We start from the raw sequence: 21,436 nt of genomic DNA, 5'->3' as shown, positions 1-21,436 counted from the left end.
AATTTTTCCTGTGACTTAACATCTTACATTAGTATGGTACATTTGTTACAACTAATGAATCCATATTGATACATTATTATTAACTAAAGTCTACACTTTATTAGGATACCCTTAGTTGTTAACCCCATGTCTTTTTCTGTTCTGGAATCCAATCCAGGAATACAACATTGCATTTAGTAGTCATGTCTCTTTAGGCTCTTCTTGGCTGTGATAGTTTTTCTAAGATTTTAATGACCTTGACAGTTCTGAGTATTGGTCAGATATGTTGTAGAATGTTCCTGAATTGTGGTTTTTCTGATGTATTTCTCATGATTAGACTGGTGTTATATGTGTTTGGGGGAGGAAGGCTGTGGAACTAAAGTGCCATTTTTATCACATTATATTAAGGGTACATACTATCAACATGACTGTTGATCACTTTGGTCATCTTGCTGGTGTAGTATTTCACTGGCTACTCTTTTCCCCCTTCCCATACTGTCCTCTGTAGAAGGAAGTTACTGTACAAGGCCCACACCTAAGGAGCAGTGGGGGTTATTCTCCTACCTCCTTGAGGGCAGACTATCTACATACATTATTTGTAGTTCTTCTGCACAGGTGACTTATCTGTTCTCTCTCATTTATTTAATCATTTATTTATAGTGAATATTAATATGGACTCATGGACATTTATTTTATACTTTGGGTTATAATACTAAATTCTGTTAATATATGATTCTATCAATACCAATATTAGTTTATTCTGTTGCTCAAACTGTTCCAGCTTTAGCTGTTGAGGACTGTTCAAATGGTTCCTGTGCCTCTTTTAGGTACCTCATCTTTGTGGGGTTTTTTTGGCAGGCAGGAAAGTGGGGGTTACTATTTTATTTTCTGGTTACTACAGAATGCTCCAGGCTCATCTTGTGTATTTCCTGCCCCAGTCCTGGAATCAGGCATTTCTCTGAGAAACCTTGGTTCCTTTTATTGGAGAATGATATTAGAAACCAAGATCTGGGTGTTTTTCCTCTTCTTACTTGCCCCAAAAGATAATTGGCTTTTTAAAGCAAAAATAGTGGCAATGACTTTTGTGTTTATAGCATATGTAAAAATAAAATGACAGCAGAGGGATTAGAAATATACTGTTGTAGGTCTTTACACATGATGAGGTGTATATTTGAAGGTGAACTCCAATTAACTGAAGATGTATATTGTAAACCCTAGTACAGCTATAGGAAATAAAAAGAGGTATAAATAAGTCAATAGAGGAGATAAAATAGAAACATAAAATATGCTCCAGTAGCCCAAGAAATGGGAGAAAAAGAGAATAATAAAGAACAGATGGAACAAATGAAATATAGCTAGCAAGATTGTAGATTTTAATCCAACTATACAAGTAAACATGGTCATAAACATCAGTTAAAAGACAAAATGTCAGATTGGTTAAAAAAGGAAGATCATACAGTACACTGTCTATAAGAATCCACTTTAAATATAAAGACATAGGTAAAAGGATGGAAAAAAATATACCATGCAAACATTAACCAAAAGAAAGCTAGTGTAGTCATATTAATTTCAGGCAATGTAGACTTCACAATAAGGAATATTATCAAGGATAAAGAAGGATATTACATAGTCCATATTCCAAGAAATAAGTATCTTTAATGTGTATGCACCTAACAGCACACCTTCAAAATACATAAAGCAAAAACTGATACAACTAAAAGGTGGAAGAGAAAAATCCACAATTGTAGTTGGAACCTTCAACACTCTTCTCTCAGTAATTGATAGAACAAGTAGGCAGAAATATCAGTTAGGGGTTTAGGTGACCTGAGCAATATTAACCAACCTGATGTAAGAGACAGTTATAGAACACTTCACTTCACATAGCAGAACACATATTCTTCTTAAGGGCACTTGGTACATTCAGCAATTTAGACCATATCCTGTGCCATAAAACAAACCGTAGCAAATTTCAATCATACAAATTACAGTCTCTGAGCATAATAAAATCAATAACAGGAAGACAACCGGAAAGTCTCCACATATAGAAATTAAATAACATAGTTTTAAATAACTCATGGGTGTAAGAGGAAATCTCAAGGGAAAATTTGAAATACCTATAGCATATCAGAATTTTAGGGACCACCTAGGGTAGCATTGAGAGGGGAAATTCATAGCACTAAACGTTTATATAAGAAAAGACGAAGTTCCCAAATCAGTAAGCTTTTACTTTAAGAAACTAGGGAAAGAAGAGCAAACTTAACCCAAAAGGAACCAGAAGAAAAGAAAAAAATGAGGAGCAGAAATTAACGAAACTTAAAACAGAAAGACAGTAGAGAAAAGGAATCAAACCAAAGGCTGTTTTTTTTTAAAAGATGAATAAAACTGCTAAATTTCTAGTCAAAGTTACCGAAGAAAAAGAGAAGAACACAAGTTATCAATATTAAGAATGAAAGAGGTTACATAACCCAAAGATACTGAAAGATACTGCAAACAATTATTGTACAGAAGATAAGCTACAGAATAATACTACAAACAATTATTGTATAACAGTTAATCTAAAAACAAAACAACACTACAACTTAAAAAGGGGGCAAGGGGAATACTACAAACAACTCTATTCTAATAGATTTGATAGTTTAGATGATATGGGTAAATTATTTTAAAAATACAGATTACCAAAGAATTATTAGACTCACTGAAGAAGAAATAGTTAACCTAAATAGTAAATATCTATTAAAGAAATTGAATTCCTAGTTTTAAAACCTTCCCAAAAAAAACTCCAGATGCAGAGAGTTTTACTGCCAAATTTTACCAAATATTTAAGAAGAAATGATATCAATTCTACATAATTTATTTCAGAATAGAGGAAAGGAGGGAACACCTTTTCTTTTTTTTAAGATTTAATTTTATTTTTTTTTTGGCTGCGTTGGGTTGCTGCACATAGGCTTTCTCTAGTTTTGGCAAGGGGGGGCTACTCTTTGTTGCGGTGCACGGGCTTCTACTTGCAGTGGCTTCTCTTGTTGCGGAGCATGGTCTCTAGGCCCGCAGGCTCAGTAGTTGTGGCTCGCGGGCTCTAGAGCGCAGGCTCAGTAGTTGTGGCGCACAGGCTTAGTTGCTTCATGGCATGTGGGATCTTCCCAGACCAGGGATCGAACCCATGTCCCCTGAATTGGCAGGCAGATTCTTATCCACTGTGCCATGAGGGAAGTCCCAGGAGGGAACACCTTTCAATTCATTTTATTAGACCAGCATTACTCTAATACAAATCAGAATAAGACATTACAAAAAAAGTATAAGCCAGTATCCCTCATGAACTCTAGACATAAAATCCTCAACAAATATTAGTTTATTAGTAAATAAATTCATCAGTATCCTAAAAAGGATAATATATTAAGACCAAGTGGGTTTCATTTCAGGAATACAAGGCTGATTATAAATTTGAAAATTCATCAATATAATTTACCATGTTAACAGAATTCAACTTTTATTCATAATAAAAATAACTTTCATCAAACTAGGAGAAGAAAGGAAGTTTTTTAACCTAATAAAGAGTATTTTCAGAAATTCTACAACTAATATACCTAATAAGGGGGAAACAGTCTTTTGGTAAAATAATATTAGGAACTAGACAGTGTTGTTTATTCTCCCACTCATATCCAACACTGTACTGGAAGTCCTAGATGAAACAGTAAGGCAATAAAAATAAATAAAATGTATACACACTGGGAAGAAAGAAGTTAAACTCTGTTCACAGAAGATAATAGTTATGTAGAAAAGCATAAAAGAACCTACAAAAAAACTTCCAGTGAACAATTGGAATATGAAATTTTAAAATACCATTTAAATATTACTCAAAAAAATGCCTACAAATTTCACCAAATATTTGCATGATTTTCATGCTAAAACTACAAAACATTGTTGAAAGAAATCAAAGAGCCAGATGAGACAGATATCATATTAATGGGTTTGAAGACTCAATATTGTCAAGATGTCACTTCTTCCTAAATTGGTCAACAGATTAAAACACAACCCCAGTTTAAATCACAGCAAGGTTTTTTGTAGATATCAACAAGCCAATTCTAAAATATGTATGGAAAGGCAAAGGAACTACATTGGCCAAAACAATTTTGAAAGAGAACAAAATAGGAAGACTAAGACTAACTGGTTTCAAGACCTACAATAAAGCTACAATAATAATGTGTGATACTGGCAAAAAGATGAGCACATTAGGTCAAAGAACAAAACAGAGAGCCCAGAAAATAGAGCCACAGAAATATATTCAGTTGGTTTTTTACAAAGGTAGTAGGGCAATTCAGTGGAGTAAGGATAGTCAGCACAACTAATGGGGCTGCAGCAATTTAGCATCCATATGCAAAAACAGAACCTCGATGTATAATTCATAGCTTATACAAAAATTAACTTAAAATGTATTATAGATCCAAATGTAAAACACAAAACGCTGAAACTTCTAGAAGAAAACATTGGAGAATTACAACATCAAAAGCATGATCCATAAAGAAAAAATTGATATATTGGTATTTAACAAAATTTAAGTTTCACTCCATGAAAAGGCCCTGTTCAGAGAATAAAAAGACAATCTACAGATAAGGAGAGAATATTTGCAAAATCACCTATCTAGTAAAAGATTTTTATCCAGAATGATACAACTACACACCTGTTAGAATGACTAAAATTACAAAAACAAAACCAAAAAACTAAAAATGCCAAGTTCTGGTGAGGATGCAGAGCAACAAGAATTCTCATGTATTCCTGCTTGGAATTCAAAATGGTACAGCTACTTTGGAAAACAGTTTGACAACTTCTTATAAAGTTAAATATATACTTGTCATACAACCCAACGATCCTGCTCCTAGAGTATTTACTGAAGTGAATTGAAAACCATGCTTATATAAAAAACTTATATTTTTCATAATCTCCCAAAAGTGAGAACAACCCAGATGTCCTTCCAGCAGATAAATGGGTATACACACTCTGGTACATCCATACAAAAGAATATTGCTCAGTAATACAAAAGGGATGAAGTATTTATTCACAACAATATAAATGAATTGTAAATGAATTTTGCTAATTGAAAGACGCCAGATCCCAAAGACTACATAGTATATATATGATTACATTTATATTTCATAATGGAAAATGCAAAACAGATAAGTGGTTGCCAGGGGTGGGGAGAGGAGTCAAATACAAAAGGGGTAGTATAAGGGAATTTTTGAGGGGATGGAACTATCTGTGATACTGTATTGTTCAATACATGAATCTATGCTTTTGTTAAAACCTACAAAACTGTACAATACAAAGAGTGATTTTTTTTACTATATGCCATTAAAAAAAGTCAACCAGGATTCCAGGGGAACCCAAGATGAAATACAGACCATGATACATGAATATAACGTTATTACAAATGAGTGATATGATGATACTGAAGGGGATACTGAAGAGCTGCTCTAAATAACTTTGGAAACTGTTCTGACTGGATACCATAAGTATGGAGACCAAAAAAAATTGCATGAAATCACAGTGCTCAAGATGGTAAATTTGTTACACACATACATACCCTTAAGCAAGCAACTACTATACATTGTAGATAAAGAAAGCCAGGTTTCTCGAGAAAAAACTTACAATAAAGCAATGTGGGTGGGGAAGGCTGTAAAGAACCCTGTTTTTCAGGGTTGTATTTGGAGGTTTCAGTATGAACTTTTTTTTTTTTTTAACCTATATACAGATAGATACAGAAATAGATGTTGTGTACACATGAATTCGTATACATCATATATTTCCTAGCTGTAACTGCTGAGAGGGTCTTAAAACAATGACACCTGGTAACTGAGCACACCTCGCACTCAGATCTTAGTTCTAAACACTGTTCTCCAATAAAAAGAATCAAGACTCCTTGGAGAAGTGATTGATTGTAGAGCTAGGGTCAGGAAAATACACAATGAACCAGAGGTGCCAGAGTATAAGGAAATGTATGTCAAAAGTCAGAGGAGCCCAACCTTTCAGAGGAGCTCCCAGTGGCCAGATCTAGAACAATTTAAGCAACAAAATAAATAACAATATTATTGGGTTATAACACAAGAGGAATAAAAGAATTAAAAATACTGAGACTGTTACTAAGTAATTGATTGAATAAATAAAGGGAGAAGGGACAACTCTTCCTTAGAGAAGAATTCTAATTAAATACAGGTAGAAAGAATGAGAGAAATGGCAAATCACCATTGTAACACCACAGTGCAGACCTTGAAGGCAAAGTCAATGGATGAATGCTAAAATTAGCAAAAATTAAAGGAGAAATGGGGTATTTAATAAATCTCAGAATGTCTCTCCCCGAATAATCATTGATTACAAAAAGAAAAATAGTGATTTTATAGTGGAGAATCCTGGAAGACACTACCTTAACCAGAAGATCAAGGTTAACATCACTGGTAATGGGATGACATGTGCTAAGAGGATCACCTCATCCCTGTGGTCTTCTTCCAAAAGTCCATGCTATCTGTCTAACTATGAGAAAATATCAGACAGACCCAAACTGAAGGATGATCTCCAAGATACCTGACCTTTACTCTTCCAAAGTTGTCAAGGTCAGTCATGAAAAACAAGGAAAGACTGAGGGAACTGTGGAGACCAGTGGAGACTAAGGATACATGACAGCTAAAGACATGTGAGATGCAGGATCTGATCCAGGACCAGAAAAAAGACATTCATGAAAAGACTGAAAGCCAAGGAAAGTCTATAGCTTTGGTTACTACTACATGCAATTTTGACAACTGCATCCTGTTTCTTCAGGGTGTTAACTTTGGGGGAAACTGGATGAGGTGTGTGGTGGTGTGCTCTCTTTGCAGCTGCTCTCTAAGCCTAAAACTGTTTCAGAATACAAACTTAAAAATACATACATAGAGGCGCAGTTGATTATGGAAGATTCTCACAAGAATAACACTTCAGGGACAGCACCTAAATCTGGTTCAACAGTTCAGGGAGCTCATATTTCTCATATTCGTCAACAGCCGTGTGGCTGATGGGGTCTTGGTGCAATGGCCTGGTGTCAGGCCTGAGCTTCTGAGGTGGGAGAGCCGAGTTCAGGACATTGGACCATCAGAGACCTCCTGGCCCCACGTAATATCAATCACTGAGAGCTCTCCCAGAGATTTCCATCTCAACACTAAGACCCAGCTCCACCCAACAGCCAACAAGCTCCAGTGCTGGATGCCTCATGCCAGACAACAAGCAAGACAGAAACACAACCCCACCCATTAGCAGAGAGGCTGCCTAAAATCATACTAAGTTCACAGACACCCCAAAACACACCACTGGATGCAGCCCTGCCCACCAGAAAGACAAGATCCAGCCCTACCCACCAGAACACAGGCACTAGTCCCCTCCACCAGGAAGCCTACACAAGCCACTGAAGCAACCTCACCCACTGGGGACAGACACCAAAAACAACGGGAAGTACAAACCTGCAGCCTGCAAAAAGGAGACCCCAAACACAGTAAGTTAAACAAAAAGAGAAGACAGAGAAATATGCAGCATATGAAGGAACAAGATAAAAACCCACCAGAACAAGCAAATGAAGAGGAAATAGGCAGTATACTGGAAAAAGAATTCAGAATGATGATAGTAAAGATGAGCCAGTCTCCAATAGAATGAAGAAAATACAAGAAACATTTAACAAGGACCTAGAGGAACTAAAGAGCCCACAAACAACGATGAACAACACAATAAATGAAATTAAAAATTCTCTAGAAGGAATCAATAGCAGAATAACTGAGGCAGAAGAACGTATAAGTGACCTGAAAGATAAAATAGTGGAAATAACTACCGCAGAGCAGAATAAAGAATGAAAAGAATTGAGGACAGTCTCAGAGACCTCTGGGACCATATTAAATGCACCAACATTCGAATTATAGGGGTCTCAGAAGTAGAAGAGAAAAAGAAAGGGTCTAAGAAAATATTTGAAGAGATTATAGTTGAAAACTTCCCTAACAAGGGAAAGGCAATAGTCAATCAAGTCCAGGAAGCGCAGAGAGTCCCATACAGGATAAATCCAAGGAGAAGATGCCAAGACACATATTAATCAAAGTATCAAAATTTAAATACAAAGAAGAATATTAAAAGCAGCAAGGGAAAAGCAACAAATAACATACAAAGGAATCCCCATAAGGTAAACAGCTGATCTTTCAACAGAAACTCTGCAAGCCAGAAAGGAGCGGCAGCATATAATTAAAGTGATGAAAGGAAAAAATCTACAACCAAGATTACTCTACCCAGCAAAGATCTCATTCAGATTTGACAGAGAAATTAAAACCTTTACAGACAAGTAAAAGTTAAGAGAATTCAGCACCACCAAACCAGCTTTACAACAAATGCCAAAGGAACTTCTCAAGGCAGGAAACACGAATGAAGGAAAAAACCTCCAAAAACAAACCCAAAGCCATTAAGAAAATGGTAATAGGAACATATATATCGATAATTACCTTAAATGTAAATGGATTAAATGCTCCCACCAAAAGACACAGACTGGCTGAATGGATACAAAAACAAGACCCATATATATGCTGTCCACAAGAGACCCACTTCAGACCAAGGGACACATACAGACTGAAAGTGAGGGGATGGAAAATGAAATTCCATGCAAATGGAAATCAAAAGAAAGCTGGAGTAGCAATTCTCATATCAGACAAAATAGACTTTAAAATAAAGACTATTACAAGAGACAGAGAAGGACACTACATAATGATCAAGGGATCAATCCAAGAAGAAGATACAACAATTGTAAATATTTATGCATCCAACATAGGAGCACCTCAATACAGAAGGCAAATGCTAACAGCCATAAAAGGGGAAATCAACAGTAACACAATCATAGTAGGGGACTTTACACCCACTTTCACCAATGAACAGATGATCCAAACCGAAAATAAATAAGGAAACACAAGCTTTAAATGACACATTAGACAAGATAGCCTTAAGTGATATTTATAGGACATTCCATCCAAAAACAACAGAATACACTGTCTTCTCAAGTGCTCATGGAACATTCTCCAGGCTAGATCATATCTTGGGACACAAATCAAGCCTTGGTAAATTTAAGAAAATTGAAATCATAACAAGTATCTTTACTGACCACAATGCTATGAGACTAGATATCAATTACGGGAAAAAAACTAAAAAATACAAACACATGGAGGCTAAACAGTACTCTACTAAATAACCAAGAGATCACTGAAGAAAACAAAGAGAAATCAAAAAGTACCTAGAAACAAATGATGATGAAAACACAACCCAAAACCTATGGGATGCAGCAAAAGCAAAAGCAGTTCTAAGAGGGAAGTTTATACCAATACAATCCTACCTCAAGAAACAAGAAAAATGTCAAACAACCTAACCTTACACCTAAAGCAATTAGAGAAAGAAGAACAAAAAACCCTAAAGTTAGCGGAAGGAAAGAAATCATAAAGATCAGATCAGAAATAAATGAAAAAGAAATGAAGGAAACAATACCGAAGATCAGCAAAACTAAAAGCTGGTTATTTGAGAAGATAAACAATATTGATAAACCATTAGCCAGACCTATCAAGAAAAAAAGGGAGAAGACTTAAATCAACAGAATTAGAAATGAAAAAGAAGTAACAACTGACACTGTAGAAATACAAAGGATCATGAGAGATTACTACAAGCAACTATATGCCAATAAAATGGACAACCTGAAGAAATGCACAAATTCTTACAAAAGCACAACCTTCCGAGGCTGAACCAGGAAGAAATAGAAAATATAAACAGACCAATCACAAGCACTGAAATTGAAACTGTGATTAAAAGTCTGCCAACAAACCAAAGCACAGGACCAGATGGGTTCACAGGTGAATCTATCAAACATTCAGAGAAGAGCAAACACCTATCCTTCTCAAACTCTTGGAAAATATAGCAGAGGGAGGAACACTCCCAAACTCATTCTATGAGGCCACTATCACCCTGATACTAAAAGCAGACAAAGATATCACAAAAAAAGAAAACTACAGGCCAATATCACTGATGAACATAGATGCAAAAATCCTCAACAAAACACTAGCAAACAGAATCCAACAGCACATTAAAAGGATCATACACCATAATCAAGTTGGGTCTATCTCAGGAATGCAGGGATTCTTCAATATATGTAAATCAATCAATGTGATACACCCTGTTAACAAATTGAAGGCTAAAAACCATATGATCATTTCAGTAGATGCAGAAAAAGCTTTCGACAAAATTCAACACCCATTTATGATAAAAACTCTCTAGAAAGTAGGCATAGAGGGAACCTACCTCAACATAATAAAGGCCGTATATGACAAACCCACAGCCAACATCATTCTCAATGGTGAAAAACTGAAACCATTTCCTCTAAGACCAGGAACAAGGCAAGGTTGAGCCCTCTCACAACTGTTATTCAACATAGTTTTGGAAGTTTTAGCCACAGTAGTCTGAGGAGAAAAAGAAATAAAAGGAATCCAAATCAGAAAAGAAGAAGTAAAACTGTCAGTGTTTGCAGATGACGTGATACTATACATAGAGAATCCTAACATGTTACCAGAAAACTACTAGAGCTAATCAATGAATTTGGTAAAGTAGCAGGATACAAAATTAATGCACAGAAATCTCTTGCATTCCTATACACTCATGATGAAAAATCTGAAAGAGAAATTAAGGAAACACTCCCATTTACCACTTCAACAAAAAGAATAAATCACCTAGGAATAAACCTACCTAAGGAGACAAAAGACTTGTATGCGGAAAACTATAAGACACTGATGAAAAATTAAAGACGGTACAAACAGATGGAGAGATATACCATGTTCTTGGATTGGAAGAATCAACGTTGTGAAAATGACTATAGTACCCAAAGCAATCTACACATTCAGTGCAATCCCTGTTAAACTACCAATGGCATTTTTCACAGAACTAGAACAAAAAATTTCACAATTTGTATGGAAACACAAAAGACCCCGAATAGCCAAAGCAATCTTGAGGAAGAAAAACGGAGCTGGAGGAATCAGGCTCCCGGACTACAGACTATACTACAAAGCTACAGTAATCAAGACAGATGGTACTGGCACAAAAATAGAAATACAGATCAATGGAACAGCATAGAAAGCCCAGAGATTAAACCCACACACATATGGTCACCTTATTTTAATAAAGGAGGCAAGAATATACAATGGAGAAAAGACAGCCTCTTCAGTAAGTGGTGCTGGGAAAACTGGACAGCTACATGTAAAAGAGTAAAATTAGAACACTCCCTAACACTGTATACAAAAATAAATTCAAAATAGATTAAAGACCTAAATGTAAGGCCAGACACTATAAAACTCTTAGAGGAAAACATAGGCAGAAAACTCTGTGACATAAATCACAGCAAGATCCTTTTTGACCCACCTCCTAGAGAAATGGAAATAAAAACAAACAAATGGGACCTAATGAAACTTAAAAGCTTTTGCACAGCAAAGGAAACCATAAACAAGATGAAAAGACCATTGCTCAGAATGGGAGCAATATTTGCATATGAAGCAACAAAGGATTAATCTCCAAAATGTACAAGCAACTCATGCAGCTCAATATCAAAAAAACAACCCAATCCCAAAATGGGCAGAAGACCTAAAATAGACATTTATCCAAAGAAGATATACAGATTGTCAACAAACACATGAAAGGATGCTCAGCATCACTCATCATCAGAGAAATGCAATTCAAAACCACAATGAGGTATCACCTCACACCAGTCAGAATGGCCATCATCGAAAAATCTACAAACAACAAATGCTGGAGAGGGTGTGGAGAAAAGGGAACCCTCTTGCGCTGTTGGTGGGAATGTAATTGATACAGCCACTGTGGAGAACAGTATGGAGGTTCCTTAAAAAAAGAAAAATAGAACTACCATATGACCCAGCAATCCCACTACTGGGCATATACCCTGAGAAGAGCATAATTCAAAAAGACACATGCACCCCAATGTTCATTGCAGCACTATTTACAATAGCCAGGACATGGAAGCAACCTAAGTGTCCATTGACAGATGAATGGATATAGAAGATGTGGCACATATATACAATCGAATATTACTCAGCCATAAAAAGAAACGAAATTGAGTTATTTGTCTTGAGGTGGATGGACCTAGAGTCTGTCATACAGATTGAAGTAAGTCAGAAAGAGAAAAACAAATACCGTATGCTAACACACATGGAATCTAAAAAGAAAAAAACTTGGTTCTGACGAACCTAGGGGCAGGACAGGAATAAATACACAGATGTAGAGAATGGACTTGAGGACACCGGGAGGGGTAAGGGTAAGCTGGGACGAAGTTAGAAATCAGCACTGACATATATACACTACCAGCTGTAAAATAGTTAGTGGGAAGCAGCTTCATCGCACGCACAGAGAGATCAGCTCAGTGCTTTGTGACCACCTAGAGGGGTGGGATGGGGAAGGTGGGAGGGAAATGCAAGAGGGAGGGGATATGGGGGTGATATATATATACATATAGCTGACTTACTTTGTTATACAGCAGAAACTAACACAACATTGTAAAGCAATTATACTCCAATAAAGATGTTTAAAAAATACATACCTATATATAACAGAGAAGTATGTCCCCAAGAAAAGGAGTTGAGAAAAAATGACATTTAGGATAGTCATTTGGCTCACCTTTCATGAACTGGATGTGGAATACCTGCCACTATCCTTCAGAAATAAAAACTATAGGAAGTTTCATTTAAGGTGTAGAAATACATTTATAAGAATTACTAATAAACTGCAGGATTTAAGGACAAACTACAAGTTTGACATTTAGTACCTTGTCAGTTATCTTAATCTTTTTTTAAGAGATCATGAAGCATCTCCGTGGAATTCTTAAAATTTGCCACAGAAACTATTTACACCCTTATCCCTGTAAGTTATAGTGAAAACTGTACACACACCCATATTATTTTGATGTGTCTTACAGTTGGAGATGTGTGAAGACATCTGTAACAAAACAGTTGAAGAGCATTTTGTGCACATTTGAAATAGAAGTTTATAGGCCAGGTAGTTGTTTTTCACAGTAAATAATGAGGCTTCTTCCTATTTTACACCATTGTCTGCTTTCAGATTGGGGCTTCATGTATCAGTGATGCTTATAAAGACACCTTTCGCAGATTGACAAAGAAGCTTGACTTACTCAAGTAAAATAATAAAAACCCTAGATAGTAGATTATTTCTAGCATATTAAGACTTTCTAGATGTGTAGGGGAAAAAGGAGCAGTATGTTTCATTCATCTTTTCTGTATGTGATTTATCAGTTCATTTCTCCTCCAGTCTCATTTTCTTCATATATGTGGTTTTTCTCCATTGAAATTATTATATTCATTTGAAAACTGTATTTGCAAATGATAAACATATAAATTTGTATTATTTAAAACTATACTTACTAAATGTTTGATTTCTTGTTGTTTCATAACAGTGTGCTTAGTTACTGTGGGAAATAAGAAAACAAGATAATTTCTGCCCACCAAGGAGCACAGAATCTAGTATAAGATAAATGGACATGTGTGACCAGGTAGGGTAGGGATGGGAGGATTTAGATGTAAGTATAGAGTTAATATTCTCCAGATTCCAAATAGAAACTAGTTTCATGATTAGGAAATACTTTTATATATTGTCACAGTAGCATGGCCATGTGTAGGCGAGGCCAGCATAAGAGCAGACCAAGTTGGGGTAGGAATGTCTAAATCCTGGCCCTAGAGGATTTAAAAGAATCTTTCCAGTCTTTTGAAGTCAACTACAGGTACAGAAACAATAAATAATTTATGTTTGTACTTACTGCATATATAATCATCTCTTTAGACTTCCAAACAACTGCTAGTGTTCAGATACCATGTTTTTCTAAAGAAATATTTAATATTCGAGTACCAACAGTCTTAGTAACTCTCTTATCCCTCTTATGTGCTGAGTGCAGTCGGAGGAAGAGGAATTGGAGTTGGTGAGTGTGGGTTTCCGATTGAAGGGAGTTGAAAAAGATGTAGAAAGTACTAATTCTCTTCAGTGTTTTTATCTAATATTCCCTTTGTTACACAGATTTTTTTTCTTGCTATTAAATACTGTCCAAACATTTTGAATAACTAAACCAACCTACGGGTACTGCAGAGTCTGGTTTTCCTACTTATAATTGTATATCTTGACCCATTTTATTTGTTACCACTTTTTAGGGAACTTTGGGATAGAGCCTTTATAAACAATAGCTGTCCATGATGAGAAGACACATTAAAGATTTTTTTTAAGGAAAGATACAGAATACCTTTTATAGTTCCCCAAATTATTAATATATTTTTAGAAAATGACTTCACCCTCACAATTCCTCAGATTGTAACACACTGTCTTGTGTTTCTCTTTCTTTCAAAAAGATTACATCATTTTTGGTGAGGTCACCTTTTTTCAGAGTTAGAATTATTTCATCCTGCATGAGACGATCTGAACCACAAGGGGGTTCCCTGTTTATTAAAATGAATGTCTTTAATTTAACATACACAAACTTATTTTTTTTTCTATCAGAAGATATTCTGTTCTTAAAAGTAGCTATTACCTTTTTTCCAAAACAAATGATTTCTATTGGCTTTTTTTCTAGAAATTAAATTTGACTAAAAGTAACTTTCAGTTAATATATTTCTTTGGGAACTAAAACTCAAACCTCACAGAACTGATCTTCTGATTTCACAGTCAGCTGCTAATTAGGTGACCTTAAGGGGAATAAAAACTTGAAAATGTTTAGTTTTTAGCATGGACAGAGGTTTAGATTGCATGAAAGCATGGGGGAAAGGCATCTGTTCATTTTGTTTACATTATTATATATATATATATATGCATGTTGGTATGTTTTGCACAGTTGCTTTCTTTTCAAATAAGGTTGTCTGTGCTCTGTCCTTAAAACGAGAGATTGTTCTTTAACTTTGTGTTCACTCTCACAGTTTTGGATGTGGTTTCATATTGGTTAACTAAAATATACTAGCCAGCTTTCGTTGTGGCGTTGGATTATATCATGTGCAGATTTTAACTATCTTTTGGGGAAATACTGTACTTAATGATACAGTAATGATTAGCAAATGGATGTTTATAGTTCAAGATAAAATAATTCATCTTAGATTAAACCTCACTATTTATACCCTTAAGAAGTTATCATAAGTGCTTCCTTGTGAACTTATGAATTATCTAGCAATATGTTGCCCTCTAGTGGTTGTGGAAATCAGTGCCATTGAGCTTTAATGGGTAGAACCGATATATTGGAGTGTTACTGTTTTACAAACACACACACACCCCATCCCACCCACCCCCCCATCTTGAGGTCACATCAGTAGATTTCCGTGGAGGTGAAGCTATGGCATGAATAAAGCTAGACCAAACCATGTTGTACTTTATTTTTCACCTAGTATTTGACTCTTGAAGTTTCAGTGACCAAATCTGTGAGAACAAATTAAATCCAAAGTAGATCTGTCTCAAAAATTCATTAAAATTTTTAACTTGATGCTGAGACAAAAATGTATTCCTTTCCACATTCCTTAAAGTATACCCTCAATTACAGAATCTCAAAGGTAAATTTCTAAGTATTTGAAGACTATAAAATCTAGCAATCATAAAAATAAATACTTGTAATTAAGAAACAAATATATAACCAAAAATTGTATAGTCATTCGCATTTCTAAAACTTCAGCTAATTCAGACTCTAAAACTTAATCAATTTAAAATGCAGAGCTTTATGTGTCAGACTAAAATATAATCAGAAACACAATCTATTAGAATTCGGAAAGTTGTATAAATTGGCTTGAGCTCTAAAATATAATCATGAATGGCTCTGACCCCAAGTGAAATAAAGACAAGTGCCCGGAGCCTACACTAAAGACTCCTTTAGAACCAGGCTACAGAGATTCCTTTAGAAGCCTTGCAATTCTAGAACAACTCTACTTCATGACAGCTCCAGGGGAATAGCTATGGATCAGAAGGAATAAATATATTTACCTTTTTTTTTATACGAGTTATGTAGAAATCTTGGGCCAGAGGGTTTCTTAGAGCAATAATTTAAGGGTACTATCTTACCTTCCTGTAGTACTTCAGTTGTCTCAAAGCATTTCCCATCTATTACCTTACTATATTCTCACAGTAGTACTACAAGGCAGGCAGCACAATGATCGCTATCTTCCCCACTTTACAACTGAAGAGGTTTGGAGAGGTTAAATGATTTTCCCAGTGCTTAGGAATTAGTGAATCTGGGACAAGATCCAGGGCAGTATACCTGAATGGTCTTTCCAACATCCTCTAATTTAAGATTGGATAGAAAATACAAACTAAAAAGAAATAAAATGAGATCTGGATCCTTATCAAATGATCAAAAGTTCAAAAATCTAGATCTAACCAAAGGCCTTTATCTGATTACCCTTTGAAATGGTGATAGAGAAAACTGAATCACATCCTGACTCTCTATAACCTCAAGGGCACTGAATTATACTTTTATTCATATGGCTTAGTACCCCAAATGTCAGTTATCAGGCTGTAATTTCTTCAGTTAGAAAAAAATAACCCTGGAGTTATGCTTTAGCCTTCTTGTGTTCTAACCACATGGAACTTGGAGTCTGTCCTGTTCCTCTGATCCTCAGTTTTAGAAAGTGTTCACTTAAGGCATTCTCATGAGAAACTGCCCTGTCATACCTCTACACATAGAGAATGGTGACTATCTTAAACTGACTTGATTATTCAATAGTTGTTTTCTTTTTTCATTCCCATTGTAGATAGGATACTATGTAGATGCTGTCAGTTGGCAAGCATTTACCATTTTTCATGCAGCCCTGTCAAAAGTACTTTATTCAAAAAAATAAAAATAAAAAAGTACTTTATTCAAGAGCTCTCTACCCAAAGCTTCTCCTCTCATAAGAGTCAGGAGACTGTGTGTGAATCTGCCGTTAAAAAACAGTCAGGGGCTTCCCTGGTGGCGCAGTGGTTGAGAATCTGCCTGCCAATGCAGGAGACACGGGTTCGAGCCCTGGTCTGGGAAGATCCCATATGCCGCGGAGCAACTAGGCCCCGTGAGCCACAACTACTGAGCCTGCGCGTCTGGAGCTTGTGCTCCGCAACAAGAGAGGCCGTGACAGTGAGAGGCCCACGCACTGCGATGAAGAGTGGCCCCTGCTCTCTGCAACTAGAGAAAGCCCACGCACAGAAACGAAGACCCAACACAGTCAAAAATAAATAAATTAATTAAGAAAAAAAAAAAAGTAAGATTTAAAAAAAAAAAAAAAAAAAACAGTCAGTGTTGGATGATGTGGATGATGGGAGAGGCTCTGCATGTATGGGGGCAGGGAGTATATGGTAAATCTCTGTACCTTTCCTTCAATTTTGCCGTGAACCTAAAACTGCTCTTTTAAAAGTCTTAAAAAATCTATATCTAAATATATACATACATATACATGTACATATATATATATGTGTGTGTGTGTGTGTGTGTCAACTGCAGGATCAGAGGGAAGGAAATATGAATACAAGCTGCACTTTAGTAAGCCATGACTTAAAACCTTGTTAAATTAGTAAATGCTGCAAAAAGTAGTTTTGATCCCTATATGCTCATGGACTTATAATCTCTATATATACAAATGACCTTGCTATCCTCTGGTATTTAAAATCTACACATATTTTATTTAGGGTAGTTTGGCTATCTTTATAGTGGCATCAAGTCGTCATTTATGCTAACACATAAGTGTTATCAGTCCTAATGCAGTTTTCTATTTTAAGGGTATATCTCTGACATCAATAAACTCTATGAAAAAGACTCTAGGGGAAACTGAATAATTAATGTAAAATACATCCTTCAAAATTAAATATTTAGTTATTCTTATTAGTATTTTTAAGGTTTTCACATGATCACTGCTTCAGGGAATAATGACATTCACATCATAAAACTGTGAAAAGTCACTTTTAAATTGAATGTTATTTTTAAAATATTAAGTTTGAATATAAATACTCACAGAATAACACTTTTACTTTTTTCTTCTCTCTCACAGAATACCCAGAGGATAAGCAGTTCTCAAGCCACTCAGCCCCTAGCTACCCCCGTGGTGTCTGTGACAACCCCTAGCCTGCCTCCACAGGGCCTGGTGTACTCAGCAATGCCGACCGCCTACAACACTGGTAAGCCTACTCTGTTGCCTTTTGTGGGTTTTATTTCTTTGTTTTGTGCTCAACATGTGCTTTTATGATTTTTAAATAGTATATTTATTGAAATAAGTTATTTCCAGTTTCTTAGATTCACATTTGGATATGTTAAAGAAACACATGCTAGTCTTGAAAAAAAATTAGAAAATACACATTGATCGTAGAAAGATTTCCCAGCATGAACTTTTACTTACCCCTGACGAAGAAACAACTAGCTGTTATCAAAATTATGGTATGCAGCAAGCGGAGCAAAAGGCTCGGCATTTTCTATATAGTTCTTGTTAAACAGCATCTCACTATTCCAGGCTTTTAAAATGAGGTGTTTTTCTGTATGCTGTGTCAACCTAGCTTGGGAAAGACTGAGTCCCTTTGGACCTCAGGGCTCGGGGAGGTGGAGTTGGGTGGCTGTGCCAGCAGGTCATGTTTTCCTCCGTGTGACACCCCTTTTGGTTTCTGCTGTTTGTGCCTGAGGGGCAAGACCAGGAGCTTTCTTGTTTCTCCTCAGAGTCTGTCACTCGTCACCTCTGAGGGGAGCTTTTCACTCATTCATGCTTATTTAGACATTTCACTCCCAAATACCCTATTTGGAGGGTATATCAGGTAAATTTAAGAATGCTGCAGTGACTGAAGGGGTGCTTTCAGCCACGCAGGCTGTGTGGAGAACCCGACGTGCACAGGTTTCTCTAGATGTGCCATCATAGGGAGCGGCAGAGGACACATGGGGCTTCACTTTCTCGCCAGCTGAGCCAAACACCTGATGCTTCAAAAGAAGGAAAGAGGGAAATAGTTAAAAATACCTTGCCAGTTTTTCAGAGACTACAGTGCAGAGAATTTATTCTTTTGTGATTCTAATAAGGAGACTAATAAAAATCATCTAATTTTAGACTTCAGGATAAATGCTGTAGCACGGTGCTTTCACCCTGCTCTCTGGAGCTCCCAGAGGGGTGCAGAGCCATCAATACATTTGATTGCTGCTTTAATTCCAAGTAGTTCTTTTAAAACAGAAATAACTTTAAAAGGTTTTGTTGAAAAAGAAAGCCTCTTAGAAAATGTCTACTACCTTTTCCAACAATCAATATGAAAAAAAAGTCCAAATCCATCAGCTAAATCTAGAGTAAAGCCAGGGATTATGCATTCATATAAATTCTGTTTCATTGTCCTGATCACCAGCTATATGAGCAACACTATTCTAGGGACATACATTTTCTCCCAAGTTTATTCTGGAAAAGGAGACAGGACATACCTAAGTTGGTAACTATGGCGGGGAAGTCCTGAGTTGTTGAGGTTACCAGTTCATGCTCTGATCTCGAGAAGGTGAGGAAAGAAGGAAATCTGTGAGCTAGAATGTTCAGAGGAGTGTTGGCTGAGGAGATGGGGCTTGAGCAGGGTGTCAACATTAGATTACAGTTTACTGAGCATTTCATGACAGGTTTTTCCAATATTCAACTTAGATACCCCCCCTGTATTTGTTTTTAGAAATGCCATGGGATTTAAAGAATCTTTTTTTTTTAAGTCCAGAAGGAATTACCAAAACATAAAAATGGAGTCAGGTTCTGTCGAAACTGTCCATCACTTAGCATCAATCTCACTCCTCCTTTAACTACATAGTCTTTGCTCTCTCTCAGAGCACCTATTCTGTTTAATGTTACCACATTATCTTTAACGTATTTATCTATTTGCCTTTTTAAAACATGCGTCCATGTTTTGTCTTTTGTTAGTATATCAGCTACGTTGTATGTGTGGCATGTGTCAAACACATGCCAGTCAGTACAGGGATGAATGAGCAACATTTCAAAGAGTACAATAGTTCTGTGTGAAGGAATCACATAGACGCTTCCTCATGCCCATCCATAACACTCCCAGCTTCTCCACTTATTCATGAATCCATTCAGCACATATTTATTGAACATATACTGTGTAACAAGCACCATGGCAGGCACTGGAAATACAAGAGTGTGTGGTTAACAGTGGAATGTAGGGTCTATCAGAGGAAAAGTCACAGGACAAACAGCTCTAGGAATAATTTATTACTGTCGTGTTAAGGGCTTCACTGAAGCTTCAACCTGAAGGAGCACGTGTGACTCAGCCAGGCAGAGTAGGGAGAGTGTTCTGGGAAGAGGGAGTACTGTGTACAAAGGCTAGGAGGCAGCAGGAATGTGGCTGGAGGGATGGGATGGCTATAGAGTTGAAACTACAGAGGTAAGTAGGGATGCATAGGCCTTGTTGAGGACTTTGGACATGAGAAGCATTGAGAGCATTGGGAAGCCACAGAAAGGTTTTAAGCAGAGAGGTATCATGACCATATTTTTTTTTTGAGATCACCTGGCTACAGTGTGCATGGGGCAAAAGTGAATTCAAGGACACCACACAAGAGGCTACTGTGATCCAAGTAATGTATACTGATGGCGTGAACTAGGGTGGTGGCAGTAGAGATGGTGAAACTTGGGCAGGCTTGAGAGACAGTAGCTAGAGTCAACCAGACATGATGGTTGGTGGTGGAAGTAAGTACCAAGGATAACACCCACAGGTTTCTGGCACGAACAGTCATGTGAAAGTTGGTTCCATTTACTAAAGAGAAGCAGGTTTGGAGGAAATGATGAGTCCAGTTGGGGTCATGTCAGATTTGAGGTGTGTCTGGAGAGACATCCAAGTAGACATGTCAAGTAAGTAGTTGGAAGGACTTGGAGGCACTGTGGAAGGCACAGTGTGATGGACCCCCCACCCCAGCTTCTGTGGGGAGGGACGAGGCAATCTTAGAGAACACTAAATGAGAAAATATCCTAAGCAGAGCTATGCTGTTTCAACTCAGTTTCTTTTTTTAAAATACTAATTCACCAGGAAGACCAATTTCTTTAAACACCTCTCTTGAGACATGAAAAAGAAGTTAGAAGAGTTTGTGCCTCCTCTCTTTAGAACTAACTGGAAAAGACAAGTGTTAATGATGAACTGAAATAACTCTACGTGTGAATGATAACTAACATCCCACGTCTTGGTCACAACGATTATGACTGAAGTATTCATGTATATTATGTCTTGTAACAGTTTTTTGATGAACTTTCATTTTGCATGCAGTCAGGGATCTTTGACAGTTCCTGTACTTCGAACAAACGCAGTCATTTAATTGTGTGATAATGTAAATACTGTCTATGTCACTAAGCTTGGCACCCCATGAGAAGGGGTCCTGAGTCTTTCCTGCTCCCCCTTTACTTCAAGAATATGAGATGTGCTGATTTAG

The 21,436-nt window shown here is 36.6% G+C and overlaps 1 protein-coding gene across 13 annotated transcripts in view; it reads left to right on the top strand.

Annotated features, from left to right (window-relative positions):
* The window catches only part of MEF2A (myocyte enhancer factor 2A), a 178,455-nt gene that overhangs the window by 151,101 nt on the left and 5,918 nt on the right, over positions 1-21,436 (top strand). For 9 of the 13 annotated variants that reach the window (XM_073801344.1, XM_019945742.3, XM_073801340.1 and 6 more), the window contains 2 exons: positions 13,967-13,990; positions 18,051-18,177. In XM_073801344.1, the coding sequence (XP_073657445.1) occupies positions 13,967-13,990; positions 18,051-18,177 (151 nt within the window). The remainder of the gene's footprint in view (positions 1-13,966; positions 13,991-18,050; positions 18,178-21,436) is intronic. The other 4 variants (XM_073801345.1, XM_019945748.3, XM_019945749.3 and 1 more) reach the window with 1 other exon arrangement.

This window comes from Tursiops truncatus, chromosome 2 (genome assembly GCF_011762595.2).
Source record: "Tursiops truncatus isolate mTurTru1 chromosome 2, mTurTru1.mat.Y, whole genome shotgun sequence".
Lineage (NCBI taxonomy): Eukaryota > Metazoa > Chordata > Mammalia > Artiodactyla > Delphinidae > Tursiops > Tursiops truncatus.
Note: the sequence above shows the minus strand (reverse complement) of the source record. Positions and strands in the feature narration are given on the sequence as shown.